This window comes from Cornus florida, unplaced genomic scaffold (genome assembly GCF_030987335.1).
Source record: "Cornus florida cultivar Cherokee Brave unplaced genomic scaffold, ASM3098733v1 CherokeeBrave_3.0.0_Hap2_Chr04, whole genome shotgun sequence".
NCBI classification, from domain to species: Eukaryota; Viridiplantae; Streptophyta; class Magnoliopsida; order Cornales; family Cornaceae; genus Cornus; species Cornus florida.
In genome coordinates this window covers 36063261-36082272 of record NW_026775574.1, presented here as the reverse complement: position 1 = coordinate 36082272, position 19012 = coordinate 36063261, and the positions used below count along the sequence as shown (strand labels likewise).

At 37.4% G+C, this 19012-nt stretch overlaps 1 protein-coding gene across 1 annotated transcript in view; it reads right to left on the bottom strand.

Moving 5' to 3' along the window:
* Positions 1-19012, bottom strand: part of LOC132303144 (uncharacterized) — a 32406-nt gene that overhangs the window by 1330 nt on the left and 12064 nt on the right. The window contains exons 6-14 of the mRNA XM_059800268.1: positions 7780-7838; positions 7525-7619; positions 7006-7108; positions 6794-6888; positions 6624-6686; positions 1889-1964; positions 1686-1794; positions 1328-1440; positions 1096-1154 (exon numbers count right to left, since the gene is read on the bottom strand). Of these exons, the coding sequence (XP_059656251.1) occupies positions 1096-1154; positions 1328-1440; positions 1686-1794; positions 1889-1964; positions 6624-6686; positions 6794-6888; positions 7006-7108; positions 7525-7619; positions 7780-7838 (772 nt within the window). The remainder of the gene's footprint in view (positions 1-1095; positions 1155-1327; positions 1441-1685; positions 1795-1888; positions 1965-6623; positions 6687-6793; positions 6889-7005; positions 7109-7524; positions 7620-7779; positions 7839-19012) is intronic.

The window sequence follows — 19012 nt, the reverse complement described above, 5'->3', positions numbered from 1 at the left end:
GGATGGTACCCTATTTAAGGACTAAGACATTTGATAGCTCAATTAATATAATAAGTGATTCTCCAATTAAGTATGCAATCTGAATATCACTTAAATGAATAAGTTCAATTAAAATATAATGAAATCAAATTTTAAGTGAAGACAACTTCATATACCACTAAAGACGACTTCATATCACATTATCGTTTCTTTTACTTATCAAAAATAAAAAATAATTAAATAAATAGAAAAAGAACACTTGAATTAAAACAATCATTGAAGAAGTCCTCAATTTATAAACTTAAAATTCTCGTCTTAGAATCATTGGTGCTTAATTTTAAGTGTTACGGGTTAAATGGAGGAGTGCTGTTGGTATATTATGTGATCGAGGTATAGCTTTAAAATTTAAAAGGCAAATTTATAAACTATTAAAAGATCAAGCACTATTCAAATTTCTTTGTGTTTACCTAATGTAGTTTTTGTCATTTTGATAGACCAAGGGGGCTTAAACACAGCCGTTCACACCAATTATGTGGCTACTAATGGAAACCATACCAAATATCAAAATCTTCCCCAAAAGAAAAGCCAGTATGTACAAATAGTTCAAGTTCAAAAACTTGATGCGAGTCTGATAGAATTTTTATTACTTTATTTTAGCAACTTCCATATTTCCAAAATATTAATTTAAGAAAAAAAAAAAAATTCGGTAGGTAAAAAACGTCACTCCATGAAACCTTATAACCACACAAGAAATTGATTCACTATCTTTAACAAAATCAAGTGTGTTGCGTACTAAGCATAAAAAGGATCACATAGAAGTGGTGATAAAGATCTTGCAAAAGAAAATAAAATTGTTATTACACGATATTCCAAAATAATATTGTGTGATTCACTATTTTCATTTCCCAAATTCACAAGACAGTTAAATTACGACATCACTGTCCAAAAGATAGTAAAACACCAATTAGGTAATAGGCTTCACTAAGAATTAGAAAGCCACCTTTCCAGAATAATGACTTACAACTATAATTCAATTTGAATCCACCACTCAACTAAATGTTTTTAATAAAACAAATTAATTTACTTTGAAACTAAAGGGCCAAGCAAGTCAAGTACCTGCTGCAATTTCTTGACCAAAGAACTTTACCTTGGTTTTGCAAGCTCCATTCAAATATCTGATAGACAGAAAATTATCTAGTGAGATTCTCCAGAATCAGAATAACATAAATCTACAGCAAAATGGCTGCTGGAAAACATATGATTTATGAAGTTCAGGATGAGTAACAATTACTCCAATGCACGAGCAAATGTCAATCCAAAAATATGATATAGGTAAAGGGTTACTTGCCTTTCCATCGATATCCAAACTAAAAATGCTGGTTTCATCAGGCCCAAAAAGAACAGAACTAATAGCAGAATCATGAGCTGGCCACCCAGTAATTTGCAGTCCGGCAGACATATCTTTGGCTAAGTTAAGGTGTATAATTCATCTGTTTGTGTATGCAAGGCGCTCAACTATCTAGAGATAAAGTTTTTGTTTAAAAAACAATTCTATAAACCTCAGTCTGTAACACCTTCCCAAAAGAAGAAGAAATAAAGGATACGAATTTATTGCCTAAAACAGCGGAACCATGGGACTTCAACACTTGAAGAAAAACAATATTGACCTAGGCGCCTAGTATAAATTTAACATTCTATAAGGATACCAAATATGTGAATCATTCCATCAGTGGCAGCAGCTGCTAAAATCTTGCCATTGTGATTGAAACATAAGGAAGTAATTGCAGGTGGATCTTTACCAAGAGGAAGGACTGCCTTCAATGAAATCGAGAAAACAATAAGGCTTAATTATTCTCATTGAAAATTGATTCCTACATTGACATACAAATTTCTGGGACAAACAACATACCATAGCCTTCCATGTCTTCATGTTCCAGACAGTTAATGATGCAAAACCCAACTTATCAATATAACTTGTCCCATGCCTACAAAGACAATGAGGTTGTAATAAGTTTTTGTGCAACCATATTTAAGGAACAAATAAACAAGTGTAATGATAACACAATTGAACTTCTTAGAACAATGTCTAAAGCAGGGATAATATCCACAAGTATTAAACAAGTCTCCAATTAGCAATTCATGGAAACAGAACATGGTTCTACCATTAAAATAAATAAACCATGTTAAAATACCATATAATAAAATAATACGAGCTAGTAGAAAAATATGAAGCTTTAGTTCGTCAAATTTAGTCAAAAGAAAAAGAGAATTTAAAGTTTGACAGAGACGTGTTTTACCATAAATTAATTTTGACACAAAACTTTGACCGTGTGACTAATTTCTCTTTCAAACAGTCAGGTCCACATCTTGAAATTGACATAATCATGTTTAAATAGTAGACAGCCCAATGGTGTAATGAGGTGCACCTCATTCTAGCTTTTCTCTTTCAATAATACTTGTTTCCTTACTCATCTTCAAAGTTCAAACATCACTCTCACCGTTAGAATTACCTTACCACATTCCAATTACATCATCTATATAAATCTACATAAATCGTGCCACATTAATAAAGAATACTACACTCTTGTTTCCATTCCATGTTCCATAATAATTGTCATTCAAAGTAACCTTTGGATCGGGTACACATTTGTCCACCATTCAGTACATCTCTTCCCTTAATTAAATTACAAACAACCATTTTCTCACATTATTATATTGAACCTTGTCCTAGGATTCTTATCTCTGTTATTCTTTCGAGATGAATCCAACCACTATTCTATACATAAAGGCTTCCATTGTACACAACGAACCATCTTAAATGATTGTTCTACATGTCTTTTTTTCAACAGTGAACCTCTAACTTCTCATGAATGCATTCATTTGTTACATTAACGTTTCTTGTATTACCAGTTATCAACACAAAATCCTCATTTCAGCCACAATCATTTCATGAGCATGCTTCTTGATTGCTCAAAATCCCCATTTCATTTGATAACTAGTTTATAATCACAACTCTGCCATAGCATTTCTTAATTTATGCATTCCACTGCTTCTCTATGGGCAACATCTGTCAATCATCTAGTGGCACTAATAGTCTCTGCTCTATAATAATAAATAAGTTCTTCAACAATCCCATGGTTCAAAGCAGTAGACACTAATGACTCAAATACCTAAAAGCCTACGATATTTTTTTTCCATCAGGAAAAATCCAACTATAATAGTAGTTAATGTGAGTTGTACGCGGCGGAATATTTAGAAAGTTTTGTATTTTTAGAAACAGATCTGTGTATTTCTAACTTTACTTATTTTAGCAATTAAATAACTAATCACATTCAAGATAATTAAAGCAAAGTAAAAAGTTAGAGATGACACCAGGATTTTTAGCGAGGAAACCCCAGTTGATAAAATACGTCAACTGTTTGCGTGAGAAAAACCTCATGGATTGTGCAGTCCAAAGTAAAACGATCCACTATGCTTGAAACAACGTACACTGAACTTTGACTCTAGCTCACACCCTATCGTTCTACCAAACACCAATAGCTGACAATCCTCTAGCTTTGCGACGTCCCGTCCAACAGCAACTTGACTTCAGGCTTATGCTTGATCTTGGTAGAAGAGTAGCAGGTAGATCAGACAACACTCCTCGAATGCTCTGACCCTTTCAAAGTGTGATCGCTTTTACTTCTGTTCTTCAACTGTTTTTCAATATCTGAATTTGATGTAGAAGTAGATCTGTTTTTCTCTAATCAATGTAGATGCAACTGTATGATCACGATCAGGATTTGAACAACACAACTCTAAACTCACTATGTGTTTATGTGTATATTCTAGAAAGATAACAGAGAAATCAACTTTGATTTTCTGCAAAACTAATATTTCTAAGGCTTTTATAAATTATGAATTGATAGTGCAAAAGCCATGAATAAACCTAGACGACTAACAAGGTTTGTATAGAGTTTAGAATGTCCTAATCCCTCTGAAAATATGGAAAACTTCGTGCATAGGACTTGGTACAATTCTAAACCAACTAGGACAGAAATCTGAAACAAGATTGCAAGGTTTCCATAAGCTGTAAGGAGTCTTGAACCAGTTCAGGAATATGGGAACCGGTTCAAGTATAGCAGGAATTAATTCGAAGGCAAAACTGAAGAGCTTGAACCGGTTCCAAGAATCTTGAACCAGTTCAAGTGTGGCAGTGAAAAATAGAAGCAACTTTGAAGATGCTTGAACCAGTTCCAAAAAGCTAGAACCAGTTCCAAGAAGCTAGAACCGGTTCAAGTCTGCCAGACTTGAATCCTAAGGCTGAAACTTAATTTTCGTAAAATATACCAAGTATGGAACGTGTCCTAACCTTTTTAGATTTCTTCCTAAAGTGTTATTCTTTCCTTTCTGTGATGATCTCAATTATGGCATCTTTGAACAACCTTCCAATTCCGCAGTCGTTGTCAATCTTGATATGGTAACTTGAAATTACAACCCGACTAAGACTTGTTTTGTCAAACGATAATTGCCGATTACAAAAATACATCTCACAGTTAAAGACCACATAAATTTAGAACTTCGGTTTGGATTATTTAAGCTGATTTTGATCACAAGGGTGGGCTAAAGCTTTTAGTTTGAAAATTGTATTTTAGTTAATTAAATAAAAGGGTAAGTATCCAGTGTGGTCACATGCAAGGATGACCACTAAGTGCGCCAGTTAGGAAAAGTGGCATGGTCAATATCGAGGGTCACACTGCAAGAAGGGGAAGACCAAGGAAGGATATCATAATAATATGCAGTTTAACTAAAGCTATGGCCTTGGATAGAATGGAATGGAAAAAAATTAAAACATATTTAGGTCTCTAGATGATAATTTATACAAAAGAGTCATGCTTAAAACGAAAAATTACAAAATTAAAAACAAACTGCTTTCTATATGTATTAACAAAACAAAATTATCAGCTTAAAACACAACCTTCAGTTTTTTAAGAGAGAGAGAGAGAACCTACTCACTTATGCTTCACCACATAATTTCACAGGGCAAATAAAAAGGTCAACATGTGATGTGACATCAACACTCCATTAGATTCCATGGGGTTAATGAGATTCATTACATAGTTACTCAGATTTAGTGGAAGGTCACCGACCAACTCAACCCATAGGATTAAATCTAACCTAGAAAACTGACCTATAAACCAGACGGGATGTACTTGAGAATCTCTTAGGAAACAGACCACAAGCGACTGCTCCTGTCCCAAACAACCATGAACTTCAGTAATTATGACTGAAACCTAAGCAAAACATTATGCAAAAGATGTTCGATGAAGAAGACATAAATTCCTATAGTTAGCCCAAACTATGCAGTAACAATGCCAGCATAGAATTGCAGAAAAAAATAAAATAAAATAAAAAACTAAAAAACAACTTAAGTGGTATAACTGAAGTTTCTCATATCATGTGCTATATGTTGGTAACAAGTCTATCAGTCCAGACCATGATTTCCAGTTAGAAACTGGGATTATAGGCGTCCTCTCCACAATTTATTCATCTACTTTTTGGCCTCTTTTTTCTCATATATAGACAAACATGGTAACATTCCATGTCATAACTATATTGATGCAATGCTATCCCCATATCCCGGCAACCTCCGGCCAATATCTCTATGAGATAAAGAAAGAACCATTTTTCACATCATGGATGCTAATGTGGAGTTGATCTTGCACCACAAGAGTTGTGTTAACCTAGAAGCATAGACAAACCTATTGAAGAGTAAACTTTTTTCAGAAAGTCTATGGGATGAATTAAGAAGAATCCTTCGTGCAGTCAGTACTTGTATAAAATGAAGAAAAGACCATTTTCGCATCATATATACTTTGTGGAATTGATATTGTACAAGAGTTATGTTAACCAGGAAGTATTGATGAACCTATTTTGAAAGGAATCAATTTTCAAAAAATACAGTTTAAAAGAAGCTGCCCATGACAGATGTCAAACTTTGCAGTAACAGATTAGATAGAATGCACATTTGCAATAATTTTCCATTTCTATTCACGGGATCATCAATGTGAGCTTGGTAAATACTCCATGTAAAAATCCAGCAATATCATGCTCTGCTACAAAAAATGTCAAATTATTTGTGTCAGCCTTAACTCAGAGGGTTATATATAACATGATTGACTTCTTAGTTTAACCTATCAAACAGAGAATGCAAAAATATGGAGGAATATTCATTCTATTGGTTTTCATGATAGAAGATTTTAGACATTTTCTATCTTTTTGCTATCTGTTTATTGGAAGCGGAGGGTCTCCATTTCCTTCTCTGTTCCGTGAAGATTTTTGTTCACATTTATGATGTACTTTACTGTTATCATTAACAAAAATTTAACCACCATTCAGGGGGGAAAAAAAGGTTCACAAACACCAGCCAGGACTTCTTACTACCTTTGACCCAAGTAAATTAGGATGCCCTGCCTCTGGAGAATGCTAGCAACATGAGCTGGAAGCCTATCAATTGACTTTTCAGTGCAGCAAGCAGCATAATTCAATTTGGTAAAATAATTCAATTTGGTAAAATAATCATCAAGTTATATACTCATTCACTCAAGCCCAGGGTTCAGATTATAAACACTTTCAGGAAAAAATTAAGTCTAAGAAGACAGTACCCTCTGGATGATGCTGCAGAAACAAAAATTGGTTCCACGGGGCTGCATTTTAGATCCAAGACACTGCAGTAAAATATTGTGTGATGACTTATAAGCAAGAAGACGTGAGAGTTCAAAGGCTAAATTTTCTTTCTTGGTTTGTTAGCAGTTTGAAGTTCGCAAATAAACACCTGGGAAATGCTTCTGATGTGTTGAGATCACAGACAACTCTTTTTGCATCAACATTCCATGCTTTAATGCCTCCATCAGCAGTGCCTATGAGAAGCTTTTGTGAAAAAAAAACAATAAAATTTGCAATCATTAATATCTAGTTCCCAACAATCAAAACATCGTTCCAAGATGGAAACAGTAAATAAAAATCTTACAATATTAACTCACATACCAAACGATCAGATTTACAATCCCACTCAAGCGACATGATCTCTGCCCCAGAATAGATGGTCGCATTTCTTGATGAAGGGATTGACGAGTCATATGTCCATATCCTTCAACAACACAACAGATCATTACCCAGTGTTGGTCAAGCATATACAGGGTCCTTCAACATGACATTCATAATTAAATTAAGATTGTGATTAAACGTAAGGAAGGAGCTGAACGACTACTTTAGCCTAAGTATCCTCTAAAATGCTTATAAAGGTAGGCGCTCTAATCAGTGCACCACCTCAAGGGACTGAAATCATTGAAATGTCAACCAAATTTTGCACTCCAGCCACTTAAATATGAATGGTTGAAGTGCCTAACTGATTTTGAACCCATAAAAGAGCATTGATCAAAAGATTAAATTATGAGATCCATGGTAGCTGCACATAACCACAAATACCAGCCTTTTAACAAGTTAATAATTCCCACATTATTTCTCCAGTAATTTGAACATTATACCAGCTTTCACAGAAAATACCTGACCGTGCCATCCACAGAAGCACTTGCAATATTGTTCCCAGAGGCAGAAAAGCGGCAGCAACTGATTGGACTTGTGTGACCTAAAAATGTCTCCTAAATTATGGTTTGCAGCAAGATAAGTAGCTTCAGTAACCAATTTTACCAGAAAAATCTGTGGTAATGCACAACATGGAAGGCACAAAATACAGAGGTAGTACACTTTTATTTGCAAAGAAACATCAAAACTCGTATTCGATTGTGTAACCAATTTTACCTGAAACTCTACTTTCACTTCTGGGAGTTCTTCTTCCCCCTGCATTTCACTGCCAGCTCCTGTCACAACAGAATCAGTAATTACCTTACCATATATTTGCATGAATCTAAGATATGTATGGAGGTTTAATACCAAATAAAAGGTTCCTTATTACAGCTACTCGTGGTCAACAAAAAGAATCTTAATAGCCCATCTCAGCCCACAAAAATCATGGTTGTAGTGATTGTTGCACCCCACATTCTGATAATCGGATCACACAATCCTAAATCTTACTATGGATTTCTATTCAAGTTCCACGGCAAATGACCGGTACATATCAATCATATAGTGCTACAAAAACATCAACCAAACAATGAACAGAAGAACCTTAAGTGAAAAAAAAAAAATTGAAATTACACCCTAGGTTTCTACAGAACATCTACATCTTGCAAATATTGCAAGCCTTGCAAAATCTTCCCTCTATAAATCCAAAAACAAAAAACACTACATTTCATATCATAAACCAAAACCAAAAAATTCATTAGGGACCACGGCCGCTAACATAGCCCAAGCTTTACCCGATCCGTGTGGGGGGGCACCTTGCACGGGTCCCATGGATTAGTCAGGCCAATGCCCCGGACACCCCGGTTATCGAAAAATAAATAAATAAAATAAAATAAAATTCTAAATCTCCAGTAATTTCATAATAAAGCAACTTTTTGCTAGTAAACCCTCATCTTGACATATTATATCACTAGTGGAACGAGGTGTAATGGAAAAGTCTTATCAAAGATTGAACTAAAGAACCCCGGCTAAGGCTTAGCTCTCAGCAACAAAGCAGAGCAAGCTCTCTCTCTCTCTCTCTCACACACACACACATCCAAACACACATATTGTTTGTACACAAGATTTCCATACAGTTAATCTGTTTAAAGTTTTAAGTTCAACGCATATGTAGCAAAAAACTTGCAGAAAATTACCATTATAGATGACACGACTTCATCTAACCCAGTTGTATGCCAAAATAAACGTGTCCCTCTTCTGAACATTCTCTACGGAAAAAGTTGATTTTACGTGGAAACGCTTTTTGGCACCCATCTAAGCTTCTATCAAAAATCAAGAAACACAGTAATGGGAGGCAAGAGTAACCCTTAAATTTTGTTGCAATCGAAGTGAAAGAAAGGTAAGCGATCTGATGTTACCAAATGTTGGATATCCACTACCTTTTGCTTGACCGGGGAAAGAATAAAGATATTGACCTCTATAACGCCTTACGGCTACTTTTAACTCATCACTTGCCCCAAAACCTGATGCATCCTCCTAAGTTAGCATACTCACCTCAACAAAATATAATCCCAACTAGGTGGGGTTGTTTGCATGAACCATGTTTTTCCATTTTGCACATTAGATCTCACACTGCTATATCATTCCTTACTATCTCAAACCAAGGTAATTTTGGTCTTTCCCCTTCCCGTAACATGACCTCAATGTGGACTTTATCACTCTTTCACCCCACTCAACATCTCATATTCAGGCAAAAAAAAATTCTCATATTCAAATAGACTGAGGCAGCAGAACCTAATTGCAATGTGTAGCCCAATTTCCTGTACAGCATTAGAACTGAAGATGTTGCTGAATCAAAATTCACTAAAAAATCAAACCTAACTTGAGCATATTGAAGCGCAGTTTATGGAGGGGCAAAACCAATGGTGCACCATTGTTTTTTACTAAAACTAGTTTTTCAAAGCTCCCATTGGATAGGATGTGGGAGTCGGAATGAGCACAAGAAAGAAACCACTCCATTGAATTCGGGAGAACTGTTTAACATATTGGCTCATTTTATCAACTTGATAGGTGTGAAAAGAACATCCATGCCTGAAAATGGTTGACTATAAATAATACTATAAATGGCTCGAGAACTGACTTCTTGGGTTCAAAAATATTCTTGGATTTTCTGCGTGAGGATTATATTTCAAGGTTTCTAAAATAACTACTTGAACTTCATCGTATATAAGCAGATGAGAGAGGGACCAGTTACTTTGCTAATTTTTTTATTAAAAAGACCATGGCTTATGGAATATGGCAAGTAATTTTAGCAAAATAGTCAGAAATTACAAGTAAGTTGGTTTCTTTTGTCATGAGACTAACCCTACATTTTTCTTTTTACTAAAGTAAAAACCACACAAGCCCATACCCACAACAAACCCCAAGTGGGGCTCGAACTCTCTACCTCGCCTTTTTGGAGGAGAGATCGTACAATCCAGGCTAGAGGCCCGGTGGTGACTAACCCTACAATTTGATTTTAAAGACCCTAAAACCAATCCATTAAGAAATATCTAATCCCAAAAGCTTACTTGTGCTTATGTCCCTTCAGTCTCCCTCTCCAGTAGACCGCAATAAACATCTTAACTCTAACCAACTAGCATCTTTCCACTCATCATTTGTCTTCTCTTAATAAGACAATCATAAAACTATTTTTAACTAGTGTATACATTTAACTACTACGTTTTCCCAAATGCAATGATCTCTAAAATCACTTTCACGCGGATTTTTTTTTATAAGTAAAATAAAAAAATAGACCTGATCTTCCATTCATTCTTCAGTTTGTATTCTCTTCTAAGGCTCCCGAACTCATTGGAGATCAAACCAACATGAAGTCCAATAACAAGTAGAACATTTTTCAAGGTGACATAACATTTTTGCCAGAAACAATTGTAGTATTTAAATGTAACAAACTGAAATTAGTACGTAATTATAATTGACTTTTAGTGTTTCCTATGTTTAAAAAACATGACACTGATAGCTATGGAGAAATGAATTCAACTATATTGAATCTGTATATATTTTACAAGAGCCTCCGTTGGGCTATATATAAGAAATTACAGAGAGAAAAATCAGCAACAAACTAAATTTGGAAACCCTATAATCAGGAATTCTTGATTCTCTATCAATCAAATCCCTAAACTCTAGGAAACAAATATTTACACAATTCTAGTGCTAACCTACCACTAATTAAGGAGACTAACTCGTATTTTTCCACACTCCCCCTCAAGCTGGTGAATAGGTGTCAACCATTCTCAGCTTGGAAATAATTTCTTGGAAGATAACACGGTTGAGCCCCTTTGTAAGAACATCTCCCATTTAACCTCCCGTTGGAACGTATGGTGTGCAAATTGACTGTCTATCTCGATGTGCTTAGTTCAGTCGTGTTGCACTAGATTATGTGCAATATTGATTGCTGATTTATTGTCGCAGTAGAGTCTCACTGGCCCACTCCATTTAATCTTCAAGTCTTCCAGTATAATCTTCAGCCATAACAACTCGCAGACATCTTGTGCCATTGCTCTAAACTCGGCTTCTGTACTTGACCGGGCTACAACATTTTGCTTCGCCAAGTTACCAAATTGCGTCCAAGGAATGTACAATAACCTGAAGTAGACCTCCGATCCATGGGGATCCTACATAATCTGCATCTGTATAGGCTTCGAGGACAAGCTCAGAGTTTCTCTTGAACATCATCCCCTTCTCAAGATTAGCTTTCAAGTAATGAAGCACACGGTAGGCAACTTGAAGATGAATCTCCTTTGGGGTCATGCATGAATTGGCTGATGACATTAACAGAATATACTATCTCCAGCGGGGTGTGGGCAAGATAGATGAGTTTTCCAGCTAATCTCTGGTACATCTCTCTATCTACTGCTTGATCTCCAATAGCCTCTCCAAGTCTATGGTTCGGCTCTATAGGTGTTGCAGCTGGTTTGCTTGCGAGCATTCCTGTTTCCTTAAGAAGATCGGTGACATACTTTTGTTGCGAGATGAAGATACCTTGTCTAGAATGAGCCACTTCAATCCCTAGAAAATACTTCAATCTCCCCAAATCTTTTATCTCGAATTCTTTTATCCTATGTTACCCGGACTCGGGTATGGGTGTCGAACACAGGTACGTGTCTAGGGGTCGGATTCGTCAATCTATCAATTTTCAGGATACGGGGACACGGATTAAAAGTGTCCAAATATTGGACACGGGTACTTGGACACTTTGAAAAGAGAGAAAAATTTGTAAGTTTTTTTTTTATGTTTGAGACATTAATCATAAAACTAAAAAATATATATATCAATCGTACTTTTTTATAAAAATTTTATAATTATTACTGCATTTGTTTGCCTCATTTGATTTGTGGCATGTCATGGCTATGCATTCCCCTGTTACTGCTATTTTATGGAACCTGTAAATAAGAAATTCTAAACTGTAGGGCTTCTTTGTATACCCAAGGGCGGGTTTGGGCTTGGGCTAATATGCCTCTGTATGTGCATCTTGGCATTTGGGCCTGTACAAGTCAAAGCACGATTAAAAAGAATGACTAATTCAATATGGGCTAATATGTCTTTTTGTGCATTTTAGTCAGTGATTGATGCTTGGGTTTTGGGCCTGCACAAGTCCAAAGCACAATTAAAAAGGAGGCCCATTCAATGTACATGGTATTTATAAGAGTACTGTAAAAAGCAAAGTTACAGGCTTACAACTGTAACCCACCACAGTAATGCTTTATAGCTGTGTCCCATCCCTTATCTTTTCAGATCCAAATAAACAGGTGTTAAGTTATTAACAATTGCATGAAACCACGCTCAAGATGGCACAAAAAATTGAACAAAAGCCAGCGCGTGCTAGTTCACAAACAGCAAGTGTCTTCAACCTCCAGACCACCGATCCGAACCAGAACGCCATTGTTGAAATAGAAAGCTTCGTATGGCTACAGATTTAACAAAAAAAACACGAAAAAATTTCCTGATCCTTCACAAGCATCAAACTACACATCATTTTATGCATTTTCTTGGTCAGCCGTGTCCGATTGAAGAATGGAGGGTCGGACGCATATCCGGTGTCCGTGTCCGTGTCCGTGTCCGTGTCGTGTCGTGTCGACACGGGCACTCTGGCCTTCACTGACGAGTCCAGGTAACACAGCTTTTATCAAACATTATCTCAAGGCTTGCTTCTCCTTCTCATCATTTCCGGTTATAATTATGTCGTCCACATAGACTATCAAGGCCGTGACTTTCCCTGAAACCGAGTGTTTGATGAAAAGAGTGTGATCTCCTTGACTTTGCTTGTATCCTGTAGCTAACATCACCTTAGTAAATCTCCCAAACCAAGCACGGGGAGATTGTTTTAAACCGTATAAGGCCTTCCTTAACTTGCATACCTTGTTCCCTTCAACTCCTCCAAATCCTGGCAGGATGCTCATATAGATTTCTTCCAGATCACCATGTAGAAAGGCGTTCTTTACATCGTACTGCTGTAATTCCCAATTAAAATTGGCTGCTAATGGTAACAAGATCCTCACAGTGTTCATTTTTGCAACTGGAGCGAAGGTCTCTTGGTAATCAACTCCATGCGTCTGAGTGTACCCCTTAGCAACTAGTCTTGCTTTGTAGCGCTCTAACAATCCGTCAGCCTTATACTTCAAGGTAAAAACCCACTCACACCCTACTGCCTTCTTTCCTTTTGGTAGATCAACTACCTCCCACATCCCAATTTTTTTCCAATGCGTCCATCTCAACTCTTATTGCTTTCCTCCATTCTTCATTGGATAATGCCTCAGATAAAGTGTTTGGAATAGAGATTTTATTTAGACTCGTGAGAAAACTCCTATGGGCTGGTGAGAATTTTTTGAAGGATACATAATGAGATAGAGGGTATAATGGTCGTTTGGTACACTCTCGAGTTCCTTTCCTCACGGCTATGGGCAAATCTTGATCAGTTATTTGAGGTCCAGCGAGCTGGTGTTCTATAAGTGAAGTAGGTTTAGATACCGTTACCTCATTCTCAGGAGTCAGGTTGGAGATTTGGGCGTGCACCGGATCAAGAGCTGACCTTGCTTCCTCGAGTGCACCTTCCCTTTCCCATACCATCGTGATCAAGAGTCATATTATCCTTCACAGGAGACACAGGTGACAAAACAGGAGATTCAGGCTCAGGTATTGAGTTAGATTGAGTGTTTGATACAGGTAATGAGAGATGGTGAACGAGACAAAGACGATAAAGCGAGCTGGAAAAATCCTTATCTTCCATAATAGACAACTCCCCCTAAAGATAAGGTTCAGTAAAATACGGTTTCCCTTCCGCAAATGTGACATCTGCTGAGATATAGAGTTTCCTTGTAGGAGGATGAAAACATTTGTAACGCTTTTGTGTGGACGAGTATGCTACAAACACACACTTAATGGCTCTAGGATCTAATTTGCCCCAGTTGTTGCTATGGACATGAACGAATGAAGTGCACCCAAATATCCTAGGGGTAAGGTTGTTTGTGGCACTATGGTTGGGGTAGAATTTAGAAAGGGCTTCCATTGGACTTCTTGACCCTAAAACCCGTGAAGGAAGTCTGTTTATGATGTAGGCAGATGTAAGTACTGCTTCCCCCCAATAGTGTTTTGGTACATTTTGATGAAACAAGAGTGCTCTAGTGGTGTTTAGGAGATGACTGTTTTTCCTTTCGGCTACTCCGTTTTGTTGTGGAGTATTAATGCAAGATGACTCGTGAATAATTCATTCCTTTTGAAAGAAAGGTGACAATACTTGATTGAAGTAATCTCTCGCATTATCAGACCTAAACCACTTTATTTTGGTACCAAATTGATTACAGATCATTGTATGGAAATTGAGAAAAATATTACTCACATCTGATTTGTTTTTGAGTAAAAATATCCAAGAGACTCTAGTGCAATCATCAATAAAGGACATAAACCACTGTGAACCAAAAACATTTGGGACTGTGAAGGGTCCCCAAATATCACTGTGAATTAAATAGAAAGGGGAGGAACTCTTTTATTGCTAATGGAAAAGCTACATGAGTGTGTTTTGCATACTCACAAATATCACAATGAAATGTTTCGATATTTAATCCCTTAAACAAAAAAGGAAACATGATTTTTAGAATTGCAAAAGAAGGATGTCCGAGACAAAAATGATGCAACCATATGACATCTTTATTGGAAGAAGAGAGAAACGAAGAGGATAAATTTGTCCTGATCATACTCGGAAGGCTCGGTGTCTCAGGGTAGTAGAGTCCTTCCTTTTTCCTTAGCACGTCTAATCCTCCTCCCCGAACCCTGGTCTTGAAATTCACAGTAACAGGGATAAAACGCAACATGACAATGTAAGTCTCTAGTAAGCTTTTGAATGGACACAAGGTTAGCGGACAATTTAGGAAAATGTAGAACATTTTTTAGAAGAAGACTAGGGGTGATATGGATATCTCCTACGCCAACAACCGTGGTTGTGGTTCCATCAACAACAGTGATTTTCCTGTTGCTAGGACATGGGGTATAAGTGTTGAACTGGTTTGAGGCATGTGTCATGTGGTCTGTGGCTCCCGAGTCTATGATCCATGAATCCACAAACAATTTATCAGAAACATTTAATCCAAGGGAGAATAAAGACTCACCTGAGCGGGCTAAAGAACAAGCACCAGAAGATGGTTTCTCAAGGGTTCCAGCAGGTTTCTTAACTTCTTTATTTCTTCACCGTTGAATCCTCCATATTCTTTTGTCTGGTCCTGACCCACCTGTGAGGCCATATGGGCTTGTCCTTGTTGTCACTGCTACTGTCCTCCTTTGTTTCCCCATTCTCGACTGGATGTGGGTGGTTTCCCATGTAATTTCCAGCAACGATCCCTAGTATGTCGCGACTTTTTACAATATGTACACCAGAGATTGTCTCGGTTTGCCCCCTTTGATAATTCCGCCTTTCCATGTTCAGCATTTTGTGGTTGTTCTAGAGTGAGACCTCGCTTGTTGTCACCAGAGGCTACGAGTGCTGAGCTGTCAATCGACTGAGGTTCAAGCATGATTCCTCTCCGACTCTCTTCAGCCCGAATCAATGAAATCGCCTCATTAAGCGATGGTAGCTCCTCCTTGCCCAAAATTTGAATTTTGACTTGATCAAATTCAGAGTTTAGGCCATTAAGAAAATCATAAACTCGATCTTTTTCAATGAAATTTTTGATAATTACAGCGCATTTGCTGCACTTTAAATCAATCACCCGGTAGTAATCCAGTTCTTGCCACAGGTTTTGTAGAAAATTGGCATACTCAGTCACGAACATATTCCCCTGTTTTGTAGACGTTGTCTTTGTCTTGATCTCGTATACTTGCGCCGCATCACAAACCTTGGAGTAAGTCTGGTTGAGAGCGTCCCAGATGGCCTTCGCAATTGGTAGGAACATGCATGCATCGCTGATTTCGAGTGTCATGGAATTCCACAACCAGGACATGACCATTGAGTCCTCCTCGTCCCACGCTTCAAAACCTGCATCACCTTTCTTTGGTCCTGTTCCCAGCAAGTGACTTAATTTCCCTTTTCCTTTCAGAAAAGTTCAAACCAATTTAGACATTTCAAGTACTTTCTTCCATTAAGTCGGTACGCCGGTTGAATATTCTGCAGCTCACTTGTGGAGCACTGAACCTGCTCTTCCTCGGGTGATTGGGATGATTGAACAGTAATTTCTGACATTCTTCAACAATCGGCTATGAAGGGCGGACAGAAAGGTTATGCGAAAATTGGCAAAAGAAATCGCCATAGAATGACTATGATGAAGGCAAGTCATAGAGAATATTGACTATGAAGGCTTGAAAAAAAAAAAAAACCACTGAAATTTTTTTTTTTTAAGGAAATCCAAGCCTAACGGCTCTGATACTGTTAGCATATATGATACCACAATTTATGGTATGACTTACCATAATAGCAGATATTTGACTATGCTATAGAATATGCCATAGAATATGCTTTAGAATAAGTTGTGATTTGATTTAGTTTCTTTTCTTGTAATATGAGTATGTGCTCATTCTATCTATAAATACTAGAGTTGTGAATGAGTAATTTATATCATTCAAGTCTTTACGCAATTCTCTCATTTTTCTTCTTTTTATATGTTAGCATATATGATAGCCACTATTTATGGAATGACTTACCATAATAGCAGAAATTTGACTATGCTATAGAATATGCCATAGAATATGCTTTAGAATAAGTTGTGATTTGATTTAGATTTGATTTAGTTTCCTTTCTTGTAATATGAGTATGTGCTCATTCTATCTATAAATACTAGAGCTGTGAATGAGTAATTTATATCATTCAAGCCTTTACGCAATTCTCTCCTTTTTTTTCTTTTTATATTTCTACTTGGTATCAGAGCCAACACCTTTCCACACCTTTCAGCAACCTTGCTACTTGTGCGACAGCTACCTTAGGCTGTTTGTGACATCGTGTGACGTTGCCTACACATGTTTTTCTGTGTTGCTGTTTTGTGATCGAAAACAAGTATTTTTAAGTTTAACAATTTCTTTTTTACTCTTCTAAGGTTGGGTAAATTGGGATAGTTGGTTTCCAACACCTAGAAGGGCTTGGTTAAAAAGAAAATTAGTCTACAAAGAGATTCCAGATATTAAAAAGGAGGTTGTCTGGCTATATATAAGCCGGCAGCGCTCCTTAAAAAAGGTATGTATTTGGATTTTTCGGGAATGGTCTGAGGAGACATTGTTATTGTTTATGGTCTGAGGAGACCCTTTGATTTATTAACATAATTTGTGGTATTTTTGGAGTTTTTTATTGTCGTGTGACATATTATGGCAGATTCAGGGTCCTCGGCTGTTAATTCTCTTGGCTCAAGTTCTGTGGGTGGTGGTGCTATTTTTCCCACCAACTCATCAGAAAATCTAGGACTTCAAATCACCACAGTGAAGTTAGATGGTTCCAACTATTTGATATGGGCACAGTCTGCCAAGATGTTCATTGGTGGCAAAGGCAAGATTGGCTATATTACTGGTTCTAAGAAAGAGCCAACTAAGCCAGAGAAGGCATATCCACAGTGGTTTGCAGATAACGCTATGGTTATGTCTTGGCTAGTCAATTCGATGCAACCAAACATAGTTGTTGGCTATATGTTTATGAAGACTACTAAACAGATTTGGGATTCAGTTCAACGCACTTATTCTCAGAGGTAGAATAATGCACAAATTTTCCAGCTGGGGCGAGATATCACCAGGATTTCTCAGGGTGACTTGACAGTTTCAGGTTACATCGCCAAGCTTTGTGCTATTTGGGAGGAGATGTCATATTATGATTCCTTCCACTCCTGGAAGGATCCAGATGATGCAATTTTATATGTAGGAATTGTGGAGAAGAATCGAGTGTTTTAGTTTCTTGCCGGGTTGAACAACGAGTTTGAGTATGCTCGTGTTCATTTATCGGGCTTATCTTCATTCCATACTCTTGAGGATGCATACTCCTATGTGTTGTCAGATGAGAGCCGCCAGACTCATCCATTAGGTGTTGCTTCTGTTGATCGTTCTGCTATGGCAGTTCGGGTTCCCAACCTTCAGGAACTTCACCATCCCAATCAGTTCAGGGCACTACCACCGGTCCTCCTCTGGGATGACGTGGACGGTGCGACCATTGCGGAAAAATTGGTCACATCAAATCTCGTTGTTATGCTCTACATGGACGCCCACCGCAACAAAAACAACAGCCTCGATCCTCTGCACATTCTGTTACACAACCAGTCTCGTTGTCAACTCCTGACAACCCTGCCTCTACATCTTCTGCCACAGTTACCTTGACTCAAGCTGATTTGAACAAGTTCAAGCAATTCTTCAACCAAATGGAGGCATCATCTCAGCCAACCTCCACTCATGCCCACTCAGGTACTATTGCATCTGCACATAGCTTATCTACATCTTCGACACCATAGATCATTGATTCTGGTGTCCTCACTCTTCCAATCTTATAGTATCTGCTCTAGCCAACGCAAGGTCCGCCTTACAGATGGCTCTCCATCTTCCATTGCTGGGAAGGGTCACATATCAGTTACTCCTTCATTAACTTTGTCAGATACACTTCATGTTCCAAAGTTGACTACAAATCTTATTTCTGTTAGTAACGTTACCAAACAATTAAATTGTAGTCTAACGTTCTTTCCCTCTCATTGTATTTTTCAGGATCTGGTGTCGAAACGGACGATGGGTGTGAAGTGAATGGTTTATACTTGTTAAATGCTCCTTTGTCACCTTAAGCACATTCAGCTTCATTTTGTAATATTGTTTCATCTAATAAAGCCCAGCTTATGCGTTGGCACATGCGTTTAGGACATATTTCTTTTAGTTATTTGAAACATTTATTTCTTTCGTTATTTTGTAACGTGGCTAGGTCAGATTTATCCTGTGAGACATGTCATATGGCAAAACATGTTCGTTCCAA